Source organism: Ranitomeya imitator, chromosome 3 (genome assembly GCF_032444005.1).
Source record: "Ranitomeya imitator isolate aRanImi1 chromosome 3, aRanImi1.pri, whole genome shotgun sequence".
Classification (NCBI taxonomy): Eukaryota; Metazoa; Chordata; class Amphibia; order Anura; family Dendrobatidae; genus Ranitomeya; species Ranitomeya imitator.
In genome coordinates this window covers 244,973,581-245,001,211 of record NC_091284.1, presented here as the reverse complement: position 1 = coordinate 245,001,211, position 27,631 = coordinate 244,973,581, and the positions used below count along the sequence as shown (strand labels likewise).

Genomic DNA, 27,631 nt, shown 5'->3' with positions numbered 1-27,631 from the left:
CACAAAGCATAGAGCAGGTGGCGATGGGCGGGGAATAGAGCTGTAGTGACAGATGCTTCTTCAGATCTACAAGTAGTTCTTCAGCCTCACTTGCATATCATTTCAAATGCTGATTTCTCAGTAACAGAGGAACATACTGTTCATGTGGACTTGTCTTTGAAAGAACTACATGTGCATATAAATACGTTGGGGTGTCAAATCCTGTTGCCAGATTCCCTTTAAGTAATAAAAACTAGGCCTGGTCTAGTGGAAATTGGATTTTTTGACAAGTCCGAACAGGCCAATCTTAGTAATAATTTTAGTATAAATTACTTCTCTACTTCTACTAGCATAAATAAAACCCAACAGTTTTAAATGTGTGGCAGTGTGTTCACTCCTGACTGTCTTCAGTATTTTGATATTGCAATTTATTGACTTTTTTGTATCTTGATATTGAAGTTTAATAGTCTGCAATTCTTCTTTAAAAAAAAAAAAGGAGACACAGACAAGACATTTGAGGTTATACCAGGTGTGTTGTGACAATTAAAGATTTCAAAAAGCAGATTAATTAACGGTATTTAAGAGGAATATAGGAATGAAAACTTAAATAAAACAGTTTAAAAACAATGTCTACCTTTATATACAGTTTTGCAGTTTACATTTCTAGATAGTCTTCATAAAACGTTAGGTAACTTTGTAACCACTAAATCTGTCCGTGCATAGAAAACAACGCAGTGATAAATAACAGGAAATTCAATCGTGACTCTCTAGTTCCAACTGTAAAATGTGTTTAGTCTTAAGGCTGTGTGCACACGCTATAAAACCGCAAAAAAAACGCATACCATAAGCATCCCATCATTTAGAATGAATTCCGCATGTTTTGTGCACATGATGCAGTTTTTTCCGCGAAAAAAACGCATCGCTGTAAAAACCGCAGCATGTTCATTAATTTTGCTTTTTTTTGCGGATTTCCCACTACAAAATGCATTGGGAAGTGTCTGGAAAAAAACGCGGCAAAAACGCGGCAAAACCGCATGCAGATTTCTTGCGGATTTCTTGCAGAAAATGTCCGTTTTTTCTCAGGAATTTTCTGCGAGAAATCCTGAATGTGTGCACATAGCCTTAGACTTTGCAAAAAGGAAAAGGCTCCTAGTGTGATCTATAGGTCCCCATTCACCACCTGGATGCCAGAAAGATTGTCATTTTTGTATCCTTATGGCTACTATGGATAGGCATACCGTTATACAGTTATTTTCCTGTATAGAAAGGCACTTTCCTTTATGGGTAGATACAACAAAACGGTAACCCAGACAATATATGTATATTTACAATAGTGCCCTATGGTGGACAGAGGATGGCACAGACTGTCGCCACTGTTAGGGAGTATACCTCATGAGCGTAGTTGCCAGACAGTAGCAGATAACTATGTGCACCTAGCCTAAAAGAAGCCTCAATATATAAAGGGAACCTAAAATATCCAGAACACTATTTATCTGGAGATAATCTGCAGGTAAATAGCGTTTATATCATGTTTAGCTGGCCACAGGGAGAAAATTAAATTATATTCTTCCTGCAGCCACTTCCTTCAAGTAATCGGGATGGTGCAGGGAGCTATTACAGTTCCCACACTATTACGTGAGTGCTCTGAAATCACTTCTTGCAACTTTGACAGTCTTCTACTGCTCCCTGCACCACCCCTTTGACTGGACAAGAGAACATAACTTAACGTAGCCACGCTTCCGTTAAGCCAATTAAACATGATTTTAACACTATTTACCTGCAGACAACAAAATTAATTTTTTTTTTCAAAATATACACAGAAACATAGGCATAAAAACATCTTGTGTTATTTGTGGACTGGCATCTTGGTCATTGACGTGTTTAAAGCTGTGCAAAAGTCTTAAGGAATGGTTACAACTCCATCACGCCAGTGCATAGTGTTACTTGGAAAGTTTGCTTATTACTCTGATTAAAGCTCCATTTTCATCCTTCAGGCGCTGGTTGTCAAATTTAAGGTCGGTCAGTGCCTGTAAGAGACGTGCGAGATTCCAAAATTATATTTTTGTAGTTGGAAAATAAAAGAAAGCAGACTAGTTTCCTTGGCAAAAACCAATAGTGGAAAAACACAATGGGGCTGATTTACGAATGCTGTCTTAACTTTTAGACTCTTAAATTTTTAAGATCTCCAAACAAATTTAAATATTAAACAAATTAAACAAAGATAACATAAGTGAACAGAGTTTTTATATGAATGTCTTTATTATTAAGGGGAAAAGAAATCTAAACAGACAGAGCCATGTGTGAAAAAGTTATTCCCCCCCAAAACATAAATTAACTGTGGTTTATCACATCTTTGGGAAGCAGAGTTCAAATCCACTAGCCATAACTAGGCTAGATTACTGCTACAATTGTTCTCAATCAAAAAAATCACTTAAATAGGACCTGCCTGACAAAGTTAAGTAGACCAAAAGATCCTGAAAAGCTACACATTATACCATGATCCAAAGAAATTCTGGAACAGGTGAGAAGAAGTCATTGAGATCTATCAGTCTGGAAAAGGTTATAAAGCCATTTCTAAAGCTTTGGGACTCCAGCGAACAATAGTGAGAGACATTATCCACAAATGCCGAAAACATGGAACAGTGGTGAACCTTCCCAGGAGTGGCCAGCTGACCAAAATTAACCCAAGAGCACAGCAACGACTCATCCGAGAGGTCAGTAAAGACCCCACAAGAGCAGCCAAAGAACTGCAGACCTCACTTGCCTCAGTTAAGGTCAGTGTTCATGACTCCACCACAAGAAAGACTGGACAAAAATGGCCTGCATGGCAGAGTTCCAAGACGAAAACCACTGCTGAACAATAAGAACACAATCGCTCGTCTCAGTTTTGTCAAACAACATCTTGATGATCACAAAGACTTTTGGGAGAAAACTCTGAACTGACAAGACCAAAGTTGAACTTTTTGGAAGGTGTATGTCCTACCACAAGTGAAAAAGCAAGAAGTGATCGGCACTCCGTGTTCCAGTGTGGTGCTCATGGAGGAAGTATAAATGGAAAGGCAAAGAATCCCTGCACTCATGTACTGAGTGTAGTAGCTATTTTATTGCAATCAAAGCAAATCCATGGACGTTTCAGTTCATCCCAATTATCTATAATGATAATGATTATTAATAAAAGCCCGGGTTGGGCTGACTCGTCTAAGGATTTGCGTGGTTGCAATAAAACAGCAACTACTCAATACATGAGTGCCGGAATTCTTTATACCGTATTTTTCGGACTATAGGACGCACAGGACCATAAAACGCACCCCAAATTTGGGGTGAAAATTGCAGAAAAAAAGATTTTTTATAAGATGGGGGTCCGTCTTATTGTCCAAATTTACAGTATCTTACCTGAAGGCTGGCGGTGGCAGAGCAGGGTCACAGGAGGCATGGTGTCGGCAGAGGTGGGGTGATGCGGTATGGCGTGCACCTGAGCAGGGTCCCTTCCTGCTTAGGTGGCCGATGCCACGGCCTGGTGTCCATGGGGGGGGGGTTGCAGCAGTGGTGTGGCGATGGCAGAGGTGCGGGGATAATGAGCGGAATGGCGTGAGCAGGGTCCCTTCCACAGGTGACGTGACGCAGCGGCCCAGTATCCATTCCAATGTGAGCAGCAGAGCCTGGTTAATTACCGGTTTATCGGTGGCGGCGGCCATCTTCCTGAGGCCGCGCATGCACAGATGGAGCGCTCTGCTTCCCGGGGCTTCAGGAAAATGGCCACGGGAGGCCGCTTGCGTGCGCAGATGGAGATTGTGGCGGCCATTTTCCTGAAGCCGAGATCTAAATCTGCGAATTCAGCTTCAGGAAAATGGCTGCTGTGATCTCCATCTGCGCACGCGCGGCCTCCCGTGGCCATTTTCCTGAAGCCCCGGGAAGCAGAGCGCTCCATCTGCGCACGCGCGGCCTCAGGAAGATGGCTGCCACCACCGATAACACCATTATTCACCCGGCTCTGCTGCTTACCGGGCTGTTGTCACCTTACCTGTGGAAGGGACCCCGCTCACGCCACACTGCCTCCTCATCCCCGCACCTCTGCCGCCGCACCTCTGCCACCGCCACACCACTGCCAGTAAGCCTGTATTCCAACTATAAGACGCACCCCCCATTTCCCCCCCTTTTTTTTGGGGGGGGGGGAGAAGTGCATCTTATTGTCGGGAGCATACGGTATGTTCCATTACATCTGGCCTGGAAGTAACACAGCATTTCAGAAAATGAACATAATACCAACAGTAAAATATGGTGGTAGTGTGATGGTCTGGGGCTATTTTGCAGTTTCAGGACCTGAAAGACTTACTGTGGTAAATGGAACCATGAATTCTGCTGTCTACCAAAAAATCCTGAAAGAGAATGTCTTTCCATCTGTTTGTGACCCCAATCTGAAGTGCCCTTGTGTTTTGCACCAGAACAATAATCCAAAACAAACCAGCAAGTCCACCTATGAATGGCTTAAGAAAAACAAAATTTAAACTTTGGAGTGGCCTAATCAAAGTCCTGATCTTAATCCGACTTAGATGCTGTGCAACTACGTTAAATAGGCAGTTGATACTTGGAAACCCTTGAATGTGGCTGAATTACAACAATTCTGCAAAGATGAGTGGGCCAAAATTCTTCCAGAGCATTGTAAAATACTCATTACCAGTTATCGCAAATGCTTGATATCAGTTGCTGTTGCTAAGCGTGGCCCAACCAGTTATTAGGTTTAAGGGGCAGTCACTTTTTAACGTAGGGCCCAGTAGGTTTTGATTTATTTTTCCCTTAATGATAAAGACTCCATTTTGTGTTTACTTGTGTTATCTTTGTCTAATATTTAAATTTGTTTGGTGATCTGAAACATTTTTCATACAACTGTATGGCACATTTTCGACTCATGGGATCGCGATCTATGCTATGCCCTTTCTACACCCACTTTCCAAAAAACATGTCTAAAACATAATAAATATGGTGGACGACATGAAGGACAGTTTTGTGTGGCAGAAATTAAGCCAAATTTTGGGCTCATGTGGCTATAATGTTTGGCTATAAATTATATTTTTTCTTATGCTATGTTCTATCACAACAAACTATGGGACATACAGTGCTCAACATAAATGAGTACACCCTCATTGAAAATTAAGATTTTAATCAACATATAAACACAAACATATTGACCTAAATTTACCATTATCATAAAACAAAGTGCCACGACAAATCACTGGGATATGTTGAAGCATTCCAGAGTTATTAACACAAAGTGACACTGGTCAGATTTTAAAAAAAATTGTCCTCATCATTAAGGGTATATATACAAATATAGATAGACAGAAATATGTCAGTGAGCTAGATAAATCAGTGCTTTGCATGTGTAGTTTTTTTTTACTTGTCTATCTATATATATAATTGTCTAAGGGTTTTTCTGTCTGTCTGTCCTGGAAATCCCGCGTCTCTGATTGGTCGAGGCCACCAGGCCTCGACCAATCAGCGACGGGCACAGTATCGACGTAGAAATCCCGCGTCTGATTGGTCGAGGCCGCCAGGCCTCGACCAATCAGTGACGGGTACAGCGACGATGATGTCATAAAGGACGTAGACATCCCGCGTCTGAATCAGCGACGGGCACAGTATCGACGTAGATGTCATAATGGTTGCCATGGCGACGATGATGTCATAAAGGTTGCCTCGACCAATCAGCGACGGGCACAGTCTTGCCCAGGTGATAATGGCATCACCTGTGCAATACAAAGGAAACCCTGAAAACATGATCCGTTGGTGGGCCTTGAGGACTGGAGTTGGGGACCCCTGTTCTAGAATACCCGATGCGTTAGAATCTGGCCATAATCTAGTATTTAATAAATACATTTTTAAAAAATGTTAGTTCACCCTTATTTTTAATAACCAGCTGAGAGAAAGGAGATAGCTGTGAGCTGGTCCTACTAGTCTGGTGGGAAGGGGCCAATGACAATGGAGCTTCAAAGCCTATTGATAACAGCTAACGTCTGTTTACTTTGCCTTTTCTGGTCATTAAAAAAGGGGACCCTAAAAAAAAAGGAAAGGGGTCCTATCTGTATATATAATTGCCTAAGGGTTTTTCCGTCTGTCTTTCTGTCTCTGTCTGTCTGTCCTGGAAATCCCGCGTCTGATTGGTCGAGGCCGCCAGGCCTCGACCAATCAGCGACGGGCACAGCATCGATGTAGAAACCCGCGTCTCTGATTGGTCGAGGCCACCAGGCCTCGACCAATCAGCGACGGGCACAGCGACGATGTCAAAGGACGTAGACATCCCACGTCTCTGATTGGTCGAGGCCGCCAGGCCTCGACCAATCAGCGACGGGCACAGTATCGACGTAGATGTTATAATGGTTGCCATGGCGACGATGTCATAAAGGTTGCCTCGACCATCTGCCGCGAATTCTGGAATCATCATTGTCCATATACTACGGGGACATGAATATTCTAGAATACCCGATGCGTTAGAATCGGGCCACAATCTAGTTTTTAATAACCAGCAAAGAACAAATAGCTGCAGGCTGATATTAATAGGCTGGGAAGGGCCATTGATATTGGTCCCTTCATTGACCATTAAGATCAGCCCTCAACCCACCAAGAAATTGTGCATTCATTAGATGTCACAATTCTGGCATTTAGCCTGGTCTCTTCCAGATTGTCCTGGTGCAGTGACAATAGGGGTAATCGTTTTGGGGTTGATGTCTGCTGTGTAATGTTCGCTGACATCAAGCTCAGGGGTTAGTAATGGAGAGGTGTCAGTGTGTAATGTGTTATGATCGATGGCATAACTTATAGGGCATGGTGCTATGAAGACTGCATCAGCCATGTAGTCTCCCCTGAAAAGTCTTACAAGAGAAAATGTATTGGGACTTGGGAGCAATATATTTACTTTTGGATGACATGATGATGGCCTAATGGGACCTCTACATGTATCCAGTAGACAAGGAGACACTTCTTTTTGAGACTTCAAATAGTGAGATTGTTCCAAAACGTGCATTCTTCTATGTGAACGTTATCACATCCCATTAACTTGCTGTCTCCTGCCTAATCTATATATATAATTGTCTAAGGGTTTTTCCGTCTGTCTGTCTGTCTGTCTTTCTGTCCTGGAAATCCCGCGTCTCTGATTGGTCGAGGCCGCCAGGCCTCAACCAATCAGCGACGGGCACAGTATCGACGTAGAAATCCTGCGTCCAATCAGCAACTGGCACAGCGACGATGATGTCATAAAGGACGTAGAAATCCCACGTTTCTGATTCAGCGACGGGCACAGTATCGACGTACATGTCATAATGGTTGCCATGGCGACGATGATGTCATAAAGGTTGCCTCGACCAATCAGCGATGGGCACAATCTGCCGCGAATTCTGGAATCATCATTGTCCATACACTATGGGGAAATGCATATTCTAGAATACCCGATGCGTTAGAATCGGGCCACAATCTAGTTTAATATATCATGCTAATTTCTTAGTATTTTGATAGCTTGCTTGTGACCCGATTCAGATATTCTCACGTGACTACTTGATGATGTAGTAGGATCAAGTTTCTATACGGGGCATAGTACATACATGGTTTGTTGTCTCAAGTATATTTGTACAGTTTTCTGATCTATTTGCAATAATAGCCCCTGGGTAATTTATATGTGTATGTGTCTATGGATTTTAGCAGTACAGATTAAAAGTTAATTTTTAATATCATCACTATCTGCTTAATAGTTTCATTTATATTAGTGGTACTCCACATATACCCACTTTTTCGCTTTAAGGCAGTAATTTCTTCCTCTGCGATTCTCGCAGACAATCGCAACATGCTGCAATATTTTTCTCAGTCCAATCTGAGCAGAGACAAAACTCGCAGATGAGCATGGACGCCTTTAATAACATTGGTCAGAGTGCAATGCGATATGCTCTTATTGCACTCGTCCGATTCATACGGCAGTGTAAGCGAGTCATTAATTTTACTCTCATGTTAGGAGATAAAAAATGTTCTAGGAAACTCAGTCTTGTCAAAATGTTGGAAATTGTTCTTATATTCAGTGAGATATAGATTAAAATCTTACTTTTCCAGGGAGGTGTGGAGCACTGTATTTATCAATTCTTAGACAGTGCAAACTTAGCCCAGACTGTGTTGAATTGCTACAGATCTGTCATAGTGGTTCATGCTTTCTAATACAGCTGTCTAATTTTAAGCCTTTCTAGTCTAAGTTTACAGCACCTGTTAGTTGGCTTAGAAACTTGCACCAAAATTTTGGCACGTTTTTTGGACCATGATGTTTGCACATTAGACTACACATTCTTCCCAGAGAGACTATGCCCCCTTATCAGATGAGGTGCAAAAGGACCCCCCTACCTGTCAAAAGTGACTAAAACACATGAAAAGTATGTCGCAAGTCATGAAAGACAGAGATTTGGGGCAGAATTCCGGGGCATTTAGCTTGATAAATATACAATGGCTTTGATGTAGAAGAATACCTCTGTAATTAAGTGCAGCATGAAGGCACCATATGGTGGCACTCGGAGTGGTTACTTACACATTAATGGCATACTCCCGCAAGGACTACAAGTAACTCAATTCAAACAGCTCAGCTGTGTGTAACACCAAGAACTCGAAGGGTTTTTTTTCTAGGGTTTTTTGTCCTTAATTATTTTAGCCAACTTTTACCATAGTCAACTTTTAGCATCACATTTGAAGGCATCTTTAATCTAGAAGAGAACTGGAAGCAAGCCAATAGTCCGTCACATCACTGGCCCACCGTCCTGCTATACACGGTCCTTGGTTGTCATTATATCATGTACATGTCACAACACAGGTTTTTACCTTTAGGTCATCTTCCATTTCAGACATCTTACGCTCCAAAACTCTCTTTTCCTGCGAGAAGAAATATCTTTAGTTGTTAACAGGTTTACATTCAACCTATATAATTGGTGTGTGCCAAAAAAAAATAATAGGCACTTACTCTTTTTTCAGCCTCCAACAACCCAACCTGACTTGAGTGATCCTGTTTCTAGGATAAAAGTAACATTGCATAAATTATTTTGTAAATCAAATTTCTTTATATCTTTTTTCCATATGGAGAGATGTTCTAGTGGTAGCTCACTAATCCAATTGAAAGTTCTGAGTTTTCCAGAATATATACTTCTATACTGAAAGCTGGATTCATTTTGAAGTGGTGGTGGCAAGCCCCATTCATTTATTAACAGAAAAAGATACTAAACTTGGAGAATTCGATCATAACATATTTCTATGTTATACATTGGTATTATAATAATAAATAAGAATAATCTTTATTTTTATATAGCGCTAACATATTCCGCAGCGGTTTACATTTTGCACACATTATCATCACTGTCCACGATGGGGCTCACAATCTAAATTTCCTATCAGTATGTCTTTGGAATGTGGGAGGAAACCTGAGTGCCCGGAGGAAACCCACACAAACACGGAGAGATCATACAAACTCCTTGCAGATGTTGTCCTTGGTGGGGTTTGAACCCAGGACTCCAGCGCTGCAAGGCTGCTGTGCTAACTACTGCGCCACCGTGCTGCCCTACGCCAGTCATCCAAATTGGTACTATTCTAGGGTTAAGATATGTCCATAATATTGTCAGTGTGAATATAACTAGTACATACGGCAATGGACTGAGGGCGCCAATGGTGAGACACCCAGTTGGCCGTCATGATGCACATGCGCCATTGTTGTAATGTAAAATTTTAAGATTGCCCAAACATATTATTGTGTTAGCTGGAGTACCATGAAACAGAAGAATTAGCTATCATGCACCCCACCGTTTTGTGTGTCATCTGGATCCATACTACTGCGCTCATTGCCTTCTACAAGCCCACACTGTTATGTGCCTCTGATTACACACAAGTGTCTTTTTTCCCCCAGAGATTCACATAGAATTTGCCAGAAAAAAAAAAAAAAAAAACTAGAGTGGATCTGTGGTCCATAACTTGTTGAAAGTGATATGTAAAATAAATAGCATTTTTTTTATTATTATTATTGTATTGGAACAAATACATAACATACTTTACAAGCAGATTGAACAAGGGTATAAAAGGGAGTCTGACCCCTTCCAAATGCTAGCGAACCCACTTAAACAGGTATATAGGGACTAAGCCTCTATAGGATCATAGCTTTTATTTGTTTAGTTGGCAAAAAGAACATTTATTTTATATGCAAATAAGAGGTTTGGTGCATCCTTGGAGTGGCCAAGACCTCATTGCACCATTACGCCCCCTCAATTTGCATGTACTGCCATATCTTGATTAACTGTGCGCAAGCGAGAACTACCTGAACTCAATCAGCAGCTCTGCACTGACACCGCAGCCACAATCACACATGACTGCACTCATTGCTGGCTGCTCTCTGCAGTTCGGTAACATACTGTAGTTAGCAAAGCCGAAAAAGACATTTGTCCATCCAGTTCAGCCTATATTCCATCAGAATAAATCCCCAAATCTTCGTCCTTCTACAGAACCTAATAATTGTATGATACAATATTGTTCTGCTCCAGGAAGACATCCAGGCCTCTCTTGAACCCCTCGAAAGAGTTCACCATCACCACCTCCTCAGGCAAGCAATTCCAGATTCTCACTGCCCTAACAGTAAAGAATCCTCTTCTATGTTGGCAAAACACCAAAAGAAAATAAAAACAAAGGTAGAATATAGTAGGAATCTCAAAAATGTTGAATAGTGATACATTTGGAATATGGCAGATCTAGTTTATAGCAGACCTGTTTTAGTTAGTGAGGACATCTTTACAGAACATGCAACTAATTTTTACACGTGTACTTGAAGATTTACAAGATCTTAAAATGAACCTTGTCATTTATGATACTGAAAAACGTGTATGTTTTCATTAAAATCAACAAGCAATTTTTAGGTACAGTTAAGTCCAGAAATATTTGGACATCGACATTCAATATACAGTTATATAATCAATATGGGCTTAAAGTGAAGACTCTCCACTGTAATTTAAGGGTATTCATATCATATTAGAGTAAGGGTTTAGGAATTGCAGCTCTTTAATATGTAGCTGCATCTTTTTCAAAAGACCAAAAGTAATTGGACAACTATCTCAAAATCTCTTTAATGGACTGCATGAGCTATTTCCTTGTTATATATAATCAGTCAAGCAGGTAAAAGGTCTGGAGTGGATTCCAGATGTGGCATTTGCAAGCTGTTGATGTGAACCCACAACATTCAGTGAAAAGAGCTCTCAATGGAGAGAAACAGAGAATCATTGGGCTGATGAAAATAAATCGATCAGAGAGATATTAGCAATGTTAGGAGTGGTCAAATCAACAATTTGGGACATTCTGCAAAGCAGAAAAAAAAAGAAAAAGAAAAAAAAAGGGTGCACTGGTGAGCTTTAGAATTCAAAAACACCTGGACATCCACGCAAGTAAACAGTGGTGGTCGGATGATCACATAATCCTGCCAATGGTGAAGAAAAACCCCTTCACAGCATCCACCCAAGTGAAGAGCACTCTCCAGGATGTAGTTGTTTCAGTATCTAAGACTAACATAAAGAGAATACTTGATGAGAGCAAACAGAGAGGGTTCACCGCAAGGTGCAAACCATGATCCAAAGCACGCCACATCCTCTGTAAAACATGGTGGAGGCAGTGTGATGGCATGGGCTTCCAATGTCACTGGGTCACTAGTGTTTATTGATGACAGAAGCAGCCGGATGAATCCTGAAGTGTACAGGGCTATTCTTTCTGCTCAGATTCAACCAAATGCAACAAGGTTGATTGGACAGCGCTCACAGTACAGATAGACATTGACCCAAAACATACAGAGAAAGCAACCCAGGAGCTTAAGGTAAAAAAGTGGAATGTAATGACCTAGTCAATCTCCAGATCTCAACCCGATCAAGCAGCATTTCACATGCTTAAGATAAAATTTAAAGCAGAAAAACCCACAAACAAGCAGCAACTGAAGTCAGCTGCCGTAAAGACTTGGCAAAGCATCAAAGGAGGAAACCAACGTTAGGTGACGTCTATGGCTTCCAGACATCAGGCAGTCATTGCCTGCAAATGATTCTCTACAAAGTGTTAAAAATTAATATTTTATTTAAAGGTAAAGTTAATTGTCCAATTATTTTTGAGCTCCTGATATGAGGAGGCTTTGTGGAAAAATAGTTGCAATTCCTAAACTTTTCACAGGATGTTTTTGTTCAACCCCCTTTAATTAAATCTGAAAGACTACTCTTCAATTGTGTCTCAGTTCTTTCATTTTAAATAAAAGATGTTGGCACACAGAGCCCAAATCACAAAGATTCGGTCACTGTCCAAATATTTCTGGACCCAACTAGCTCACATCTGCATATCGTTACCTTCACGACCCTTTCCAGCTTGGCCTTAATATCTGCGAGCTCCAGCTGGGCCTCACGCAGGTTGCTTTTAAGCTTCTCATTTTCATTATAGGCACTTTCATACAGCTTGCAGAGAAGAATAGAAAGAAAAAAATATATAACATTTTAATATCTATTGTAAATGTGCATATTATAACAGGCAACAATTGTATCCTCCTCCTAACTGTACTTTATAAGATGTATGGTTCTGTGCAAAAGTTTTAGACAGGTGTGGAAAAAAATACAGTAAAGTAAGAATGCTTTCAAAAATATGTGACAAGTTTATTTTAAAGTTAATCATTGATTTGCCTCCCTTTCCAGTTCCTTCAAAAACGGTGCTCCTGTATCTAGAAGAAATGAGGCAGTTTTGAAGTCAAAGGGAGGTCACAACAAATATTAATATGATTTTGATTTCCCTTTTGTTCATTCACTTTCCATTTTATTATTTGACAAAAATAAACTACCGTATATACTCGAAAATAAGCCGAGGTTACAGCAGCAGGTCACAGGAGGCAGGAGCCGGCTGCTGCGGCTAAAGCGTGTGCCCGCTGCTAAAGAGAAATGAATATTCACTGCGCTGGAAGTGAATATTCATTTCTCTGTATTAGCGGTCAAAGCAGTCGCAGCCGCTGGCTTCCTGCATCGGTCGGGCGATCACGTGCGCCCGCTACGTAAGAGAAATTAATATTCACTGCCCTCCACACCCATATTCATTCCCTTAAGTAGCGGGCACACGTGATCGCCTCGCCTCTGCTGGCACCGGAATGAGACGCTGAGAGGGAGCACCGAGATGGCAAGTAGGATAGTTTTTTTTATGTTTTTCTGATGAGAGCCATGCATACCAGCATAGGGATGAGGAGCCATGCACACCAGGATAGGGATGAGGAGCCATGCACACCAGGATAGGGATGAGGAGCCATGCATACCAGGATAGGGATGAGGAGCCATGCACACCAGGATAGGGATGAGGAGCCATGCACACCAGGATAGGGATGAGGAGCCATGCACACCAGGATAGGGATGAGGAGCCATGCACACCAGGATAGGGATGAGGAGCCATGCACACCAGGATAGGGATGAGGAGCCATGTACACCAGGATAGGGATGAGGTGCCATGCACACCAGGATAGGGATGAGGAGCCATGCACACCAGGATAGGGATGAGGAGCCATGCACACCAGGATAGGGATGAGGAGCCATGCACACCAGGATAGGGATGAGGAGCCATGCACACCAGGATAGGGATGAGGAGCCATGCATACCAGTATAGGGATGAGGAGCCATGCATACCAGGATAGGGATGAGAAGCCATGCATACCAGGATAGGGATGAGGAGCCATGCATACAAGGATAGGGATGAGAAGCCATGCACACCAGGATAGGGATGAGGAGTCCATGCACACCTGAATGGGGATGAGGGAGCCATGCATACCAGGATAGGGATGAGGAGCCATGCAGACCAGGATAGGGATGAGGAACCATGCAGATCAGGATCAGGATGAGGGGAACATGCAGATCAAGATGGGGATGAGGAGCCATGGATACAAGGATAGGAATAAGGAGGGCATACATACCAGGATAGGGATGAGTGGGCATGAATACCAGGATAGGGATGAGGGTCATGCATACCAGGATAGGGATTTCATTTTTTGCATATCTTTGGCCATTAACCCCTTCATGACCTTGGGATTTTTCGTTTTCCAGTGTTCGTTTTTCACTCCTCTCCTTCCCAGAGCCATAACTTTTTTATTTTTCCGGCAATTTGGCCATGTGAGGGCTTATTTTTTGCGGGACGAGTTGTACTTTTGAACGGCATCATTGGTTTTAGCATGTCTTGTACTAGAAAACGGGAAAAAAATTCCAAGTGCGGTGAAATTGCAAAAAAAGTGCAATCCCACACTTGTTTTTTGTTTGGCTTTTTTGCTAGGTTCACTAAATGCTAAAACTGACCTGCCATTATGATTCTCCAGGTCAGTACGAGTTCATAGACACCTAACATGACTAGGTTATTTTTTACCTAAGTGGTGAAAAAAAATTCCAAACTTTGCTAAAAAAAAAAAAAAATTGCGCCATTTTCCGATACCCGTAACGTCTCCATTTTTCATGATCTGGGGTCGGTTGAGGGCTTATTTTTTGCGTGCCGAGATGACGTTTTTAATGATAGCATTTTGGTGCTGATACGTTCTTTTGATCGCCGGTTATTGCATTTTAATGCAATGTCATGGCGACCAAAAAATCGTAATTCTGGCGTTTCGCATTTTTTTCTCGCTACGCCGTTTAGTGATCAGGTTAATGCTTTTTTTTAATTGATAGATCGGGCGATCCTGAGCGCGTCGATACCAACTATGTGTAGATTTGATTTTTTTTTATTCATTTACTTTGATTGGGGCGAAAGGGGGGTGATTTAAACTTTTATATTTTTTTTATTTTTTTCACATTTTTTTTTAACTTTTTTTTTTTTTTTACTTTTGCCATGCTTCAATAGCCTCCATGGGAGGCTAGAAGCAGGCATAGCACGATCGCCTCTGCTACATAGCAGCGATCATCAGATCGCTGCTATGTAGCAGAATTGCAGGTGTGCTGTGAGCGCCGACCACAAGGTGGCGCTCACAGCTGCCGAGGATCAGTAACCATAGAGGTCTCAAGGACCTCTATGGTTACTATTGTGAAGCATCGCCGACCCCCGATCATGTGACGGGGATCAGCGATGATGTCATTTCCGGCCGCCCGGCCGGAAATGGTAGTTAAATGCCGCTGTCTGCGATTGATAGCGGCATTTAACTGGTTAATAGGTGCGGGCAGATCGCGATTCTGCCCGCGCCTATTACGGGCACATGTCAGCTGTTCAAAACAGCTGACATGTCCCGGCTTTGATGCGGGCTCACCGCGGAGCCCTGCATCAAAGCAGGGGATCTGACCTCGGACGTACTATCCCGTCCGAGGTCAGAAAGGGGTTAATAAAGTCTATGTGGGCACACTGGTGTATAAAGTGGGATAATTTCCTGGCATACAAACCAAGTGGGGATTAAGCTAAAGAGGACTTTCACCAGTTTTAGCATGTTAAACTGACCACATCATGGAATAGGGGCTGCAGAGCTGAATAAAACATTATCTTTTAATTTCTCCTCTCCATTATAGAGACATTAGATTGTAGATTTTGGGTCTTAATTTATGAGGAGTCTAACCTGGTGTTATCAGAGATTTGTGTTTGGGGGTGTGTGCGATTTTCCCTGTACGAGATTAACCAATCGAAAGCTGGCAGTGTCATGCAGGGTAAAAAAGAACACACCTTTGCCACTAATCTCTACAGCTATTTATAGCGATACAGCAGAGCTGAGTTCTGCATCATTACAAACACATCCAGATCTTATCTCATGAAAGTCAGTGTGGGCATGGATCAGAGCTGCACTGTAAAATATGGAGATTTGTTAAGTGTTTGCAATGCTCTGCTGTATTTCTATACAGTACCTGCAGAGTTATGTATCATTACAAGCCCTTCGAGATCTCAATTCACAGCAGTCAGTTTGGGGGAGGAGAATCAGATTTGCACTGTGAGATGAGATCGGGAAGTGTTTGTCATGATACATAACTCTGATGCTCCTCTACAAAGTAGCTGCAGAGATCAGTGAGAGGAAGGTATGTTCTTTTTTCCATTGTATGCGGTTGCCTGCTTATGATTGGTCAATCAAATGCAGGGGTAGAAGTATACGCCCTTCAAGGTAAATCTCTGGTAGCACCAAGTTAAACAACAACATAAATAAACTTTACAAACAAAGAGAGTGGATGGCAAAAGCATTCACCCCCCTCCTCCACTTTTTACCCATTTTGTTACATTACAACCTGTGTTTAAATATTTTTGAAATCTGATTTATGTGTGATGCATCAGCACTAAATAGTCTAAGTTGGGGAAGTGAGAAAAATATAGGCAAAAATTAAATTTATGGGATCGAATAACAAAAAATTGGCATGTGAATATCTATTTACCCCCTTTTTTTGCAATGAAGCCCCTAAAACTTTCTGCTGCAAGCAATTATCGTCATATGTCACATGCTTAGTGCAAGGAAGTCCACCTGTGTGCAATCTAAGTGTCACATATCTGTTAGTATATACACACCTTTTCTGAAAGGCCACAGAGGCTGCAACACCATTAATAGTGATAAGCGAGTGTGCTCATTACTTGCGTTTTCAGAGCATGCTCGAGTCTCAACCGAGTATTGCAGATGCTTGGATGTGATGCTTGGATAATACAGCCAATAAACATGGCTACAGTTTAACCATGTATGGTAGGTAATCCCTGCATCTTTCTTTAAGCCACGCAACATGCAGGGCATGGATCTGAGCATCGCATCCGAGCACCAGCAATACTTGGTTGAGACTAGAGCATGCTCAGAAAACTCGAGTAACGAGCACCCTCGCTCATCGCTAACCATTGAGCAAGAGGCACCACTAACCAAACAACACCATGAAGACCAATGAGATCTCCAAACTAGTCAGGGCCAAAGTTGTTGAGGAGTACCAGTCAGGGTTGGGTTATAAAAATATATCCCATCCCTGAAGAGCACTAGGGTTGAGCGACCTTGACCTTTTTAGAGTCGAGCCGTGCTTCGCAAAACCCGACTATCTTAAAAAAGTCGAGTCGAGTGGAATCGGCCGATTATCGCGAAAAGTCGGGTATCGACCGAAACACGAAACCCAATGCAAGTCAATGGGGGAGCATAGTCGGCAGTGAGTGGAGGCCAGGAAAACACCTACACTGCCCATTTTAATGGCAAAAACATCCATTCTTGTTACAGAATCTTATCAATCGTAATTTAGCTTATAATAATTGGAAGGCATTTGAAATTGGGGGTCATTTGGCTAAAGTTGTGGGGGGTAGGGCTGGTTCAAGTAATTAGTGGGCCCAGTAAATCTGGACCATGTCACGGCAGTGGAGCAGGGAGAGGTAAGTATTTCAACTTTGCAAGTGCTGTGATCCTGAGCAAGCAGGGGGGGCCCACTCGTTGGCATTGGCACTGGCACAGGGCCCCTCAAAGTACAGCGGTGTGTTTGCACGGCGGGGGCGCCTCCCCTCGGCAGCAACACTTTTGCGTACTATGAGAGGCCCTGTGCCAGTGACGTCGCCAACTAGTATTCCTCCCTCCACCTGAATAATATAGTGTAGAACCCGATGTATGGAAACCAATACCAATATATAAAATGGGAAAAAAAAAAAAAAAAAAAATATATATATATATATATATATATATATATATATATATATATATATATATATATATATATATATATATATATATATATATATATATATATATATATATATATATATATATATATATATATATATAATAAAAATATATAATATATATATGAAAAATAATAAATAAATAATATGGAGATGGAAAAATTATATAAAAAAATATATATGAAGACCAAAAGTAAAATATAATAAAATGCCTTTATTCAAATAAATATACAATGGGCAATAAATGGTAACAACATATGTGCCTGTAGCTGGAGGAACGCATATACAAAAATATCAGCAAAAATTAGCAATAAAAAAATGGACATACAAGGAGGGTAAGTAAATACGGGATTAAAATACCATACAATAATTGGAGATAGAAAATGCTCTGCATCAGTTATGCGAAATATAACAAAAAGCTCATATAGATCCTATATGTATAATAAAGATATATGTGAAAATGTGTAAAAATATATATATAAAAATTATAAAAAAATAGGACAAGTGCTGTATGTATACAAAAACTAAATGAATGGGTAGAAATAATACGTGTAAAATGAGTGAAAAAAATTATATATAGGTGTGCAACCTAATATGTGAGAACTGAGCTAAAATAACTCATTAATATAAAGTGGGCAATGCAAAAATAAAAAAATATATAAAAACCAAAGTAAACAGTGCAAAATTTAGTGCAAAAAAAAAAAAAAAATATATATATATATATATATATATATATATATATATATATATATATATTTATATATATATATATATATATATATATATATATACAGCTCTTAAGAACCAATGTGAAATACACTGTTAAAAATTAAAAGAAAAATATATATATATATATTTACATATATGACTGTGGTGATAAAATATGAGCGTAGTAGCAAAATATATTGCACAGCTAACTATATATATCCAATGGTGTAGGACTGGCACACAAGTGTAAAGTGCAGTGTGCATGTATAACAGGTCAATGGCGACCATTAATGATACAGCATAAGCCAGAGACAATGGGGTCAAATGCAGAGTTCCATACAAAAGTGTAAATGATTACCTCCTCCTAAAAAAGTCAGATCCTCCAGGTACAGAGCACCCCGACGCGCGTTTCGGACCGTGTCCTTCGTCAGGCGACCTTGACCTTTTTAGAGTCGAGCCGTGTTTCGCGAAACCCGACTATCTTAAAAGTCGAGTCGAGTGGAATCGGCCGATTATCGCGAAAAGTCGTGTATCGACCGAAACACGAAACCCAATGCAAGTCAATGGGGGAGCATAGTCGGCAGTGAGTGGAGGCCAGGAAAACACCTACACTGCCCATTTTAATAGCAAAAACATCCATTCTTGTTACAGAAGCTTGTCAATCGTAATTTAGCTTATAATAATTGGAAGGCATTTGAAATTGGGGGTCATTTGGCTAAAGTTGTGGGGGGTAGGGCTGGTTCAAGTAATTAGTGGGCCCAGTAAATCTGGACCATGTCACGGCAGTGGAGCAGGGAGAGGTAAGTATTTCAACTTTGCAAGTGCTGTGATCCTGAGCAAGCAGGGGGGGCCCACTCGTTGGCATTGGCACTGGCACAGGGCCCCTCAAAGTACAACGGTGTGTTTGCACGGCGGGGGCGCCTCCCACCGGCAGCAACACTTTTGCGTACTATGAGAGGCCCTGTGCCAGTGACGTCGCCAACTAGAATTCCTCCCCCCACCTGATGAAGGAACCTGCACTTTCATCTGCACCTTCCTCTTTGTCCACGTGTAAGGTGGTATGGTATGCGGGAAGAGGAACCGGACTTTCAGCAGGGTCACAATCTTGCTGTGTAGAATGCACGGGGAATGTTGCGTTATGGGTCAATGTACCAGCAGACTCATCTATCACTGGCTGGGCAATGGGCAGGATGAGGAGGAAACACAGATATAGGCCCAAAGAATAAAGTGGGCTAAATGCAGTTCAAAATTGGTAACACAGGACTAACCAGGGGGCATTGCAGTGGAGGACAACTGGAATGAGAGGCTGACACAGAGAGTAGGCCCAAATCAGTAAGTAGTCAAAATGCAGTTCAAAATTGGCAACAGTAGTAAACAGGCGGCACAGCTTTGTTCAGTGGAGGAGAACAGCAAGGAGTGGCAGACACCGATAGTAGGCCCCAACCCAACTAGTAGGCCAAATGCAGTCTAACATTAACAACTACTTAACGAGAGCCTGAAAATGGAATTTCAGGACAGGAAACCAGGAGAACAGCAAGGAGCGGCAGACACTGTTAGTAGGCCCCAAACCAACTAGTACTCCAAATGCAGTTGTTCCATTTAACCACAATTTAACGAGAGCCTGAAGATAGAAGCTCAGGAAAGGCAACCTGGAGAACACCTTGGAGCGGAAGACACCGTCTCTACAACCCAGACCCAACTTGTAGGCCTAATGCAGTGTTGTTTCAACAACTACTTAACGAGAGCTAGAAGATCGAAGCTATGGAGAGGCAACCTGGAGAACACCTTGGAGCGGAAGACACCGTCTCTATGACCCAGACCCAACTTGTAGGCATAATGTAGTGTTGTTTCAACAACTACTTAACGAGAGCTAGAAGATTGAAGCAATGGAGAGGCAACCTGGAGAACACCTTGGAGCGGAGGACACCGTCTCTACAACCCAGACCCAACTTGTAGGCCTAATGCAGTGTAGTTTTCAACAACTACTAAACGAGAGTAGGAAGATCGAAGCAATGTGGACGAAACCTGGGGAACACCTTGGAGTGTAACACACCGTCTCTCTACACCCCATACCAAATTTGTAGGCCTAATGCAGTGTAGTTTGCAACAACTACTAAACGAGAGTCGGAAGACCAAAGCAATGGCGAGGAAACCTGGGGAACACCTTGGAGTGGGACACACCGTCTCTACACCCCATACCCAATTTGTAGGCCTAATGCAGTGTAGTTTGCAACAACTACTAAACGAGAGTCGGAAGACCGAAGCAATGGCGAGGAAACCTGGGGAACACCTTGGAGTGGGACACACCGTCTCTACACCCCATACCCAATTTGTAGGCCTAATGCAGTGTAGTTTGCAACAACTACTAAACGAGAGTCGGAAGACCAAAGCAATGGCGAGGAAACCTGGGGAACACCTTGGAGTGGGACACACCGTCTCTACACCCCATACCCAATTTGTAGGCCTAATGCAGTGTAGTTTGCAACAACTACTAAACGAGAGTCGGAAGACCGAAGCAATGGCGAGGAAACCTGGGGAACACCTTGGAGTAGGACACACCGTCTCTACACCCCATACCCAATTTGTAGGCCTAATGCAGTGTAGTTTGCAACAACTACTAAACGAGAGTCGGAAGACCAAAGCAATGGCGAGGAAACCTGGGGAACACCTTGGAGTGGGACACACCGTCTCTACACCCCATACCAAATTTGTAGGCCTAATGCAGTGTAGTTTGCAACAACTACTAAACGAGAGTAGAAAGATCGAAGCAATGGAGAGGAAACCTGGGGCACACCTTGGGGCGGCAGACACCGTTAGTAGGCCCTACCAAAGTAGTAGCCCCAATGCAGTTTTAAAATTCCTAGAGGCTGAAAACAAGACTATTGACGCTCTGCTTTTTTCAAAGGAGGACAGCTGTATTGAGTGGCGCAGACAGACACAGGTAGTAGGCCTTAAACCAAAAATGTGGCTCACTGCAGTTTAAAAAAAGGTTACAGGGGTACACAGGCAGCATTGCTCTGGGCAGTGGAGGACAATTTCAATAGTGGACCGCAGACAGACTTTGTACGCCTACTATTACAAAAAGGATGCTCTATGCAATTAAAAATAGGTTCCAGGGGTCCACGGGCAGCAGTGGTGTGGTCAGTGGACGAGTATTGGAACGAAGGACCGCAGACAGCCGTAGTAGGCCTAACATAACAAAATTAGGTTGTAAGCACTTTAAAATTGGTTCCAGGGGTACACGTGCAGCAGTGGTGTGGTCAGCGGAGGACAATTTGAATTAGGGACTGCAGACAGACTTTGTAGGCTGTCCCCTGTGGACCATGCATCTAACACATTAACCCAGTGCGCCGTAATGGACACGTAACTTTTTGTGGACATGCCTACTGGTCCATGCGTCTCTTGTCAGGTGCACCTTTCTACTGTTTGATTGCCTGAGTGCTATGACAATGCAGACTTTTTCATGCCGGTGGAGGGCTGGGATGGCTTTTCTCGCAAAAGAAATGTCGACTGGGTAGCTTGAACCGTGGTACAGCGTAGTTCATCTGGGCTTTCTAAATATAAAACAAAGAAAAAAAGGAGGCTCCATGCACTTTCAGCTGGGTTCCAGGGGTACACGGGCAGCAGTAGACAGGTCAGTGGAGGCCTAGTGGAAGGAGGGACCGCAGACAGGCTTCGAAGGCCTAACATAATAAATTAGGGCTGTGGGCACTTGGAATTCTCTTGCAGGGGTACACAGGCAGTGGGCACCATTGGTGTTGTCAGCGGCGGCCGATTGTAATGAGTGTCTGCCAGTTAGTAGTCCCAAAAAATCAATACATGTTAATGTCTCGCATTACAACAAAAAGAAAAACCAAAAGGGTGCAATCATTAGGTACAGGGTTGGGCTCCTCTGCGTAGTTTCAGACCTAGTAATTTTGCACAAAGTATTTACTTGGGTAAATATAGGACACTACCCCTGACTATGTTAAGTACCATCATACATGTCAACACAATGGTATTGTCAGTGGCAGTAATTTACGGATGTCAGCGCATAGACTAAACATAGGTGTAACTGTGAGAGATAATTGTGCAAGTGGTAGAGCAATGTTTGAGCTGGGGGTGGGTGAACTCTCTAGTGGCCAGCGGTACAGGCCCAGGGCCCCTCATGTTACAACAGTGTGTCTGACGTTGGGTGCGCACCACCACCGCCAGAGACACTTTATTGTACTATGAGGGACCCAGTGGCAGTGCCGCAGACCAAAAGCAGGCACACCCACCTCTTCAGACAAACAGCACTCTCACGGGTGCTTGCGCCAAGTGGCGATACCACGGCCCCGTGTGGGGAGTTTGGCCATTTAGGGAGGTGTAAACATGTCGTATGCTGGACAATCAGCTGCTGCAAATTACGAGATTGGTAAAGTCATTCAGAGTAGTCCACAGGCAATACCTTTTCATAGGAAAGCTAGGTGTCGGTCGGGCAAGGTGGGGCAAAAGAATTCGAAATCCAGTTGTGGTTCATTTTAATGAAGGTTAGATCATCAACATTTTGGATAGCCAGATGAGTCCTTTTTTCGGTTAATATTGAACCTGCAGCACTGAATACTCTTTCAGATAGGACACTAGCTGCCGGGCAAGCAAGCTCCTGCAATGCATATTCTGCCAATTCTGGCCAGGTGTCTAATTTGGATGCCCAGTAATCAAATGGGAATGACGGTTGAGGTAGAACATCGATAAGTGATGAAAAATAGTTAGTAACCATACTGGACAAATGTTGTCTCCTGTCACTTTGAATTGATGCAGCAGTACCTGTCCTGTCTGCGGTCATCGCAAAATCACTCCACAACCTGGTCAGAAAACCCCTCTGTCCAACGCCACTTCGGATTTCTGCACCTCTAACACCTCTGGTCTGCTGCCCCCTGATGCTCGTGTGAGAACGATCACGGGCGCTGTGTGCTGGGAATGCCTGAAGCAAACGGTCAACAAGAGTTGATTGTTTGGTTGCTAATATTAGTTCCAAGTTCTCATGTGGCATAATATTTTGCAATTTGCCTTTATAGCGAGGATCAAGGAGGCAGGCCAACCAGTAATCGTCATCGTTCATCATTTTAGTAATGCGTGTGTCCCTTTTGAGGATACGTAAGGCATAATCCGCCATGTGGGCCAAACTTCCAGTTGTCAAATCAGCGGTTGTGCTTGGTTGAGGGGCAGTTTCAGGCAAATCTACGTCACTTGTGTCCCTCAAAAAACCAGAACCCGGCCTTGCCACGCCACCAATTTCCAGTGGCCCCGGAAAAGCTTCCTCATTAAAAATATACTCATCCCCATCATCCTCCTCCTCTTCGCCCGCTACCTCGTCCTGTACACTGCCCTGACCAGACAATGGCTGACTGTCATCAAGGCTTTCCTCTTCCTCTGCTGCAGACGCCTGATTTTTTATGTGCGTCAAACTTTGCATCAGCAGACGCATTAGGGGGATGCTCATGCTTATTATGGCGTTGTCTGCACTAACCAGCCGTGTGCATTCCTCAAAACACTGAAGGACTTGACACATGTCTTGTATCTTCGACCACTGCACACCTGACAACTCCATGTCTGCCATCCTACTGCCTGCCCGTGTATGCGTATCCTCCCACAAAAACATTACAGCCCGCCTCTGTTCGCACAGTCTCTGAAGCATGTGCAGTGTTGAGCTCCACCTTGTTGCAACGTCTATGATTAGGCGATGCTGGGGAAGGTTCAAAGACCGCTGATAGGTCTGCATACGGCTGGAGTGTACGGGCGAACAGCGGATATGTGAGCAAAGTCCACGCACTTTGAGGAGCAGGTCGGATAACCCCGGATAAGTTTTCAGGAAGCACTGCACCACCAGGTTTAAGGTGTGAGCCAGGCAAGGAATGTGTTTCAGTTGGGAAAGGGAGATGGCAGCCATGAAATTCCTTCCGTTATCACTCACTACCTTGCCTGCCTCAAGATCTACTGTGCCCAGCCACGACTGCGTTTCTTTCTGCAAGAACTCGGACAGAACGTCCGCGGTGTGTCTGTTGTCGCCCAAACACTTCATAGCCAATACAGCCTGCTGACGATTGCCAGTAGCTGGCCCATAATGGGACAACTGGTGTGCAACAGTGGCAGCTGCGGATGGAGTGATTGGGCGACTGTGATCTGTGGGCGAGCTCTCGCTTCTGCAGGAGGACGAGGAGGAGGAGGAGGGGGTGCGAACGCCTACAGCCAACTGTTTCCTAGACCGTGGGCTAGGCAGAACTGTCCCGAAATTGCTGTCCCCTGTGGACCCTGCATCCACCACATTCACCCAGTGTGCCGTGATGGACACGCAACGTCCCTGGCCACGCCTACTGGTCCATGCATCTGTTGTCAGGTGCACCTTTGTACTCACAGATTGCCTGAGTGCATGGATGATGCGGTCTTTAACATGCTGGTGGAGGGCTGGGATGGCTTTTCTCGAAAAGAAGTGTCGACTGGGTAGCTCGTAGCGTGGTACAGCGTAGTCCATCAGGGCTTTGAAAGCTTCACTTTCAACTAACCGGTAGGGCATCATCTCTAACGAGATTAGTCTAGGTATGTGGGCGTTCAAACCCTGTGTACGCGGATGCGAGGATAAGTACTTCCTTTTTCTAACCAGAGTCTCATGTAGGGTGAGCTGGACTGGAGAGCTGGAGATCGTGGAACTAGCGGGTGTGCCGGTGGACATGGCAGACTGAGAGACGGTTGGAGACGGTATTGTTTCCGCCTGTGCCCTAGATGCAGTGTTTCCTACTACGAAACTGGTGATTCCCTGACCCTGACTGCTTTGGCCTGGCAAAGAAACCTGCACAGATACTGCAGGTGGTGCGGAAAATGGTGGCCTTACAATGACGGCAGGGATGTAGCGTTGGTGAGTAGCTTCATTGGCCGAGGGTGCTACAACCTTAAGGGACGTTTGGTAGTTAGTCCAGGCTTGCAAATGCATGGTGGTTAAATGTCTATGCATGCAACTTGTATTCAGACTTTTCAGATTTTGACCTCTGCTTAAGGTAGTTGAACATTTTTGACAGATGACTTTGTGCGGAACAATTGGATGTTGTTTAAAAAAATGCCAGACTGCACTCTTTCGAGGCTCGGATCCCTTTTCAGGCATTGCAGACTGAGCTTTAACCGGATGGACATGCTGTCCTCCAACAGTTTTTGGCTTTGCCACGCGTTTTGTCTCATCTACGGGCCCGGCAGATGGAACCTGTTGCGATGTTGATGCCTGCTGCGGCCCCTCCTCCTCCGCTTCAGAACTACTGCTGCCTGCACCCTGTTCCCCCAATGGCTGCCAATCGGGGTCAACAACTGGGTCATCTATAACCTCCTCTTCTAGCTCGTGCGCAACTTCGTCTGTGTCACCGTGTAAGTCGGTGGTAGAGCGTTCGTGACGGGGCAACATAGTCTCATCAGGGTCTGATTCTGGATCAGTACCCTGCGAGGGCAATGTTGTGGTCTGAGTCAAAGGACCAGCATAGTAGTCTGGCTGTGGCTGTGCATCAGTGCACTCCATGTCAGATTCAACTTGTAATGGGCATGGCCTGTTAACTGCTTCACTTTCTAAGCCAGGGACGGTATGTGTAAAGAGCTCCATGGAGTAACCCGTTGTGTCGCCTGCTGCATCCTTCTCTGTTGTTGTTTTTGCTGAAGAGGACAAGGAAGTGACTTGTCCCTGACCGTGAACATCCACTAACGACGCGCTGCTTTTACATTTACCAGTTTCAAAAGAGGAGGCAAAAGAGCTAGAGGCTGAGTCAGCAAGGTAAGCCAAAACTTGCTCTTGCTGCTCCGGTTTTCCTACTCCCAGAAAAGGGAGCGTTCGAGGCCTTCTGTAGCCAGACGACGAACCTGGCTCCACAGCTCCAGGCTTAGGTGCAATATTTTTTTTTCTCACGACCACCTGATGCTCAACTACCACTACCATCATTACCAGCTGACAATGAACGCCCACGGCCACGACCTCTTCCACCAGACTTCCTCATTGTTTTAAAAACGTAACCAAAGTAACGGTATTTGCTGCTGTCAAACAACTTACACGGTGAGCTATAACTTCAGGATGATTTAGATATCCCTTTACAGGTGGGTGAGACCACAAGGAAAATCAGGCACAATGTTACACACTCTGTTTTCTGTGGCACTAAATCAGAGAGATGCCACACGCAGGACTGTCACTCAAGCACAAATGTCAATATTGATCTCCCACTTTTTTTGGGGATTTGTTCAGGGAGAATTTAGAAACCAAAAAAAAAAAAAAAAATAGGCTTTCTATGGCCCACTATTTGAGAGAGAGAGATGGCACACCCAGGAGTCAAGACTGTCACACAAGCAGAAAGGGCAATATTAATCTCCCACTGATTTTTTTTTTCAGGGAGACTTTAGAAACAAAATAAAATAAAATGATTTTTTCAGGGAGAATTTAGAAACCAAATAAAAAAAAAAAAAGCCTTTCTATGGCCCAGTGCCCACTATTTGAGAGAGAGAGATGGCACACCCAGGAGTCAAGACTGGCACACAAGCAGAAAGGGCAATATTAATCTCCCACTGATTTCTTTTTGATTTTTTCTGGGAGTATTTAGAAACCCAATAAAAAAAAAAAAATAGGCTTTCTATGGCCCACTAGTTGAGAGACAGAGATGGCACATCCAGGAGTCAGGAGTGGCACACAAGCAGAAAGGGCAATATTAATCTCCCACTGATTTTTTTTAATTTTTTCTGGGAGTATTTAGAAACCCAATAAAAAAAAAAAAATTAATAGGCTTTCTATGGCCCACTATTTGAGAGAGAGATGGCACACTCAGGACTGGCACAGAAGCCCAAAGGCCAATATTAATCTCCCACTGTATTTTTTTTTATCAGGGAGAATTTATAAACCCCACAAAAAAAAAAAAAACAGAAAAATGAAAAGGCCTTCTATGGCCCACTATGTGAGAGAGATGGCACACACAGGGATGGCACTCTAGCAGAAATGCCAATCTTAATCTCCCACAAAAAAAAACAAAACAAAAAAACAGGGACTGTCCTACAATTACTATCTCCCTGCAGTATTCTCAGCCAGGTATGGCAGGCAGCAATAAGGAGTGGACTGATGCACAAATGAAATAAAAAGTGTGGACAAACAAACAAGATAGCTGTGCAGAAAGGAAGGAACAACAGGATTTGTGCTTTGAAAAAAGCAGTTGGTATGCACAGCGGCGTACACACAGCAATGCAGCTATCAGGGAGCCTTCTAGGGCAGCCCAATGAGCTACAGAACTGAGGAAAAAAAAATGTAGCTTCCACTGTCCCTGCAAACAAAAGGTGGTGTTGGACA

The 27,631-nt window shown here is 43.3% G+C and overlaps 1 protein-coding gene across 2 annotated transcripts in view; it reads right to left on the bottom strand.

The window, feature by feature from the left end:
* Positions 1-539: 539 nt before the first annotated feature.
* The window catches only part of LOC138669650 (protein phosphatase 1 regulatory subunit 12B-like), a 110,160-nt gene continuing 83,068 nt past the window's right edge, over positions 540-27,631 (bottom strand). For both annotated transcript variants that reach the window (XM_069756308.1, XM_069756309.1), the window contains exons 4-7: positions 12,348-12,452; positions 8,960-9,007; positions 8,821-8,871; positions 540-2,006 (exon numbers count right to left, since the gene is read on the bottom strand). In XM_069756308.1, coding sequence (XP_069612409.1) covers positions 1,920-2,006; positions 8,821-8,871; positions 8,960-9,007; positions 12,348-12,452 — 291 coding nt within the window. In that variant the 3' untranslated portion in view covers positions 540-1,919. The remainder of the gene's footprint in view (positions 2,007-8,820; positions 8,872-8,959; positions 9,008-12,347; positions 12,453-27,631) is intronic.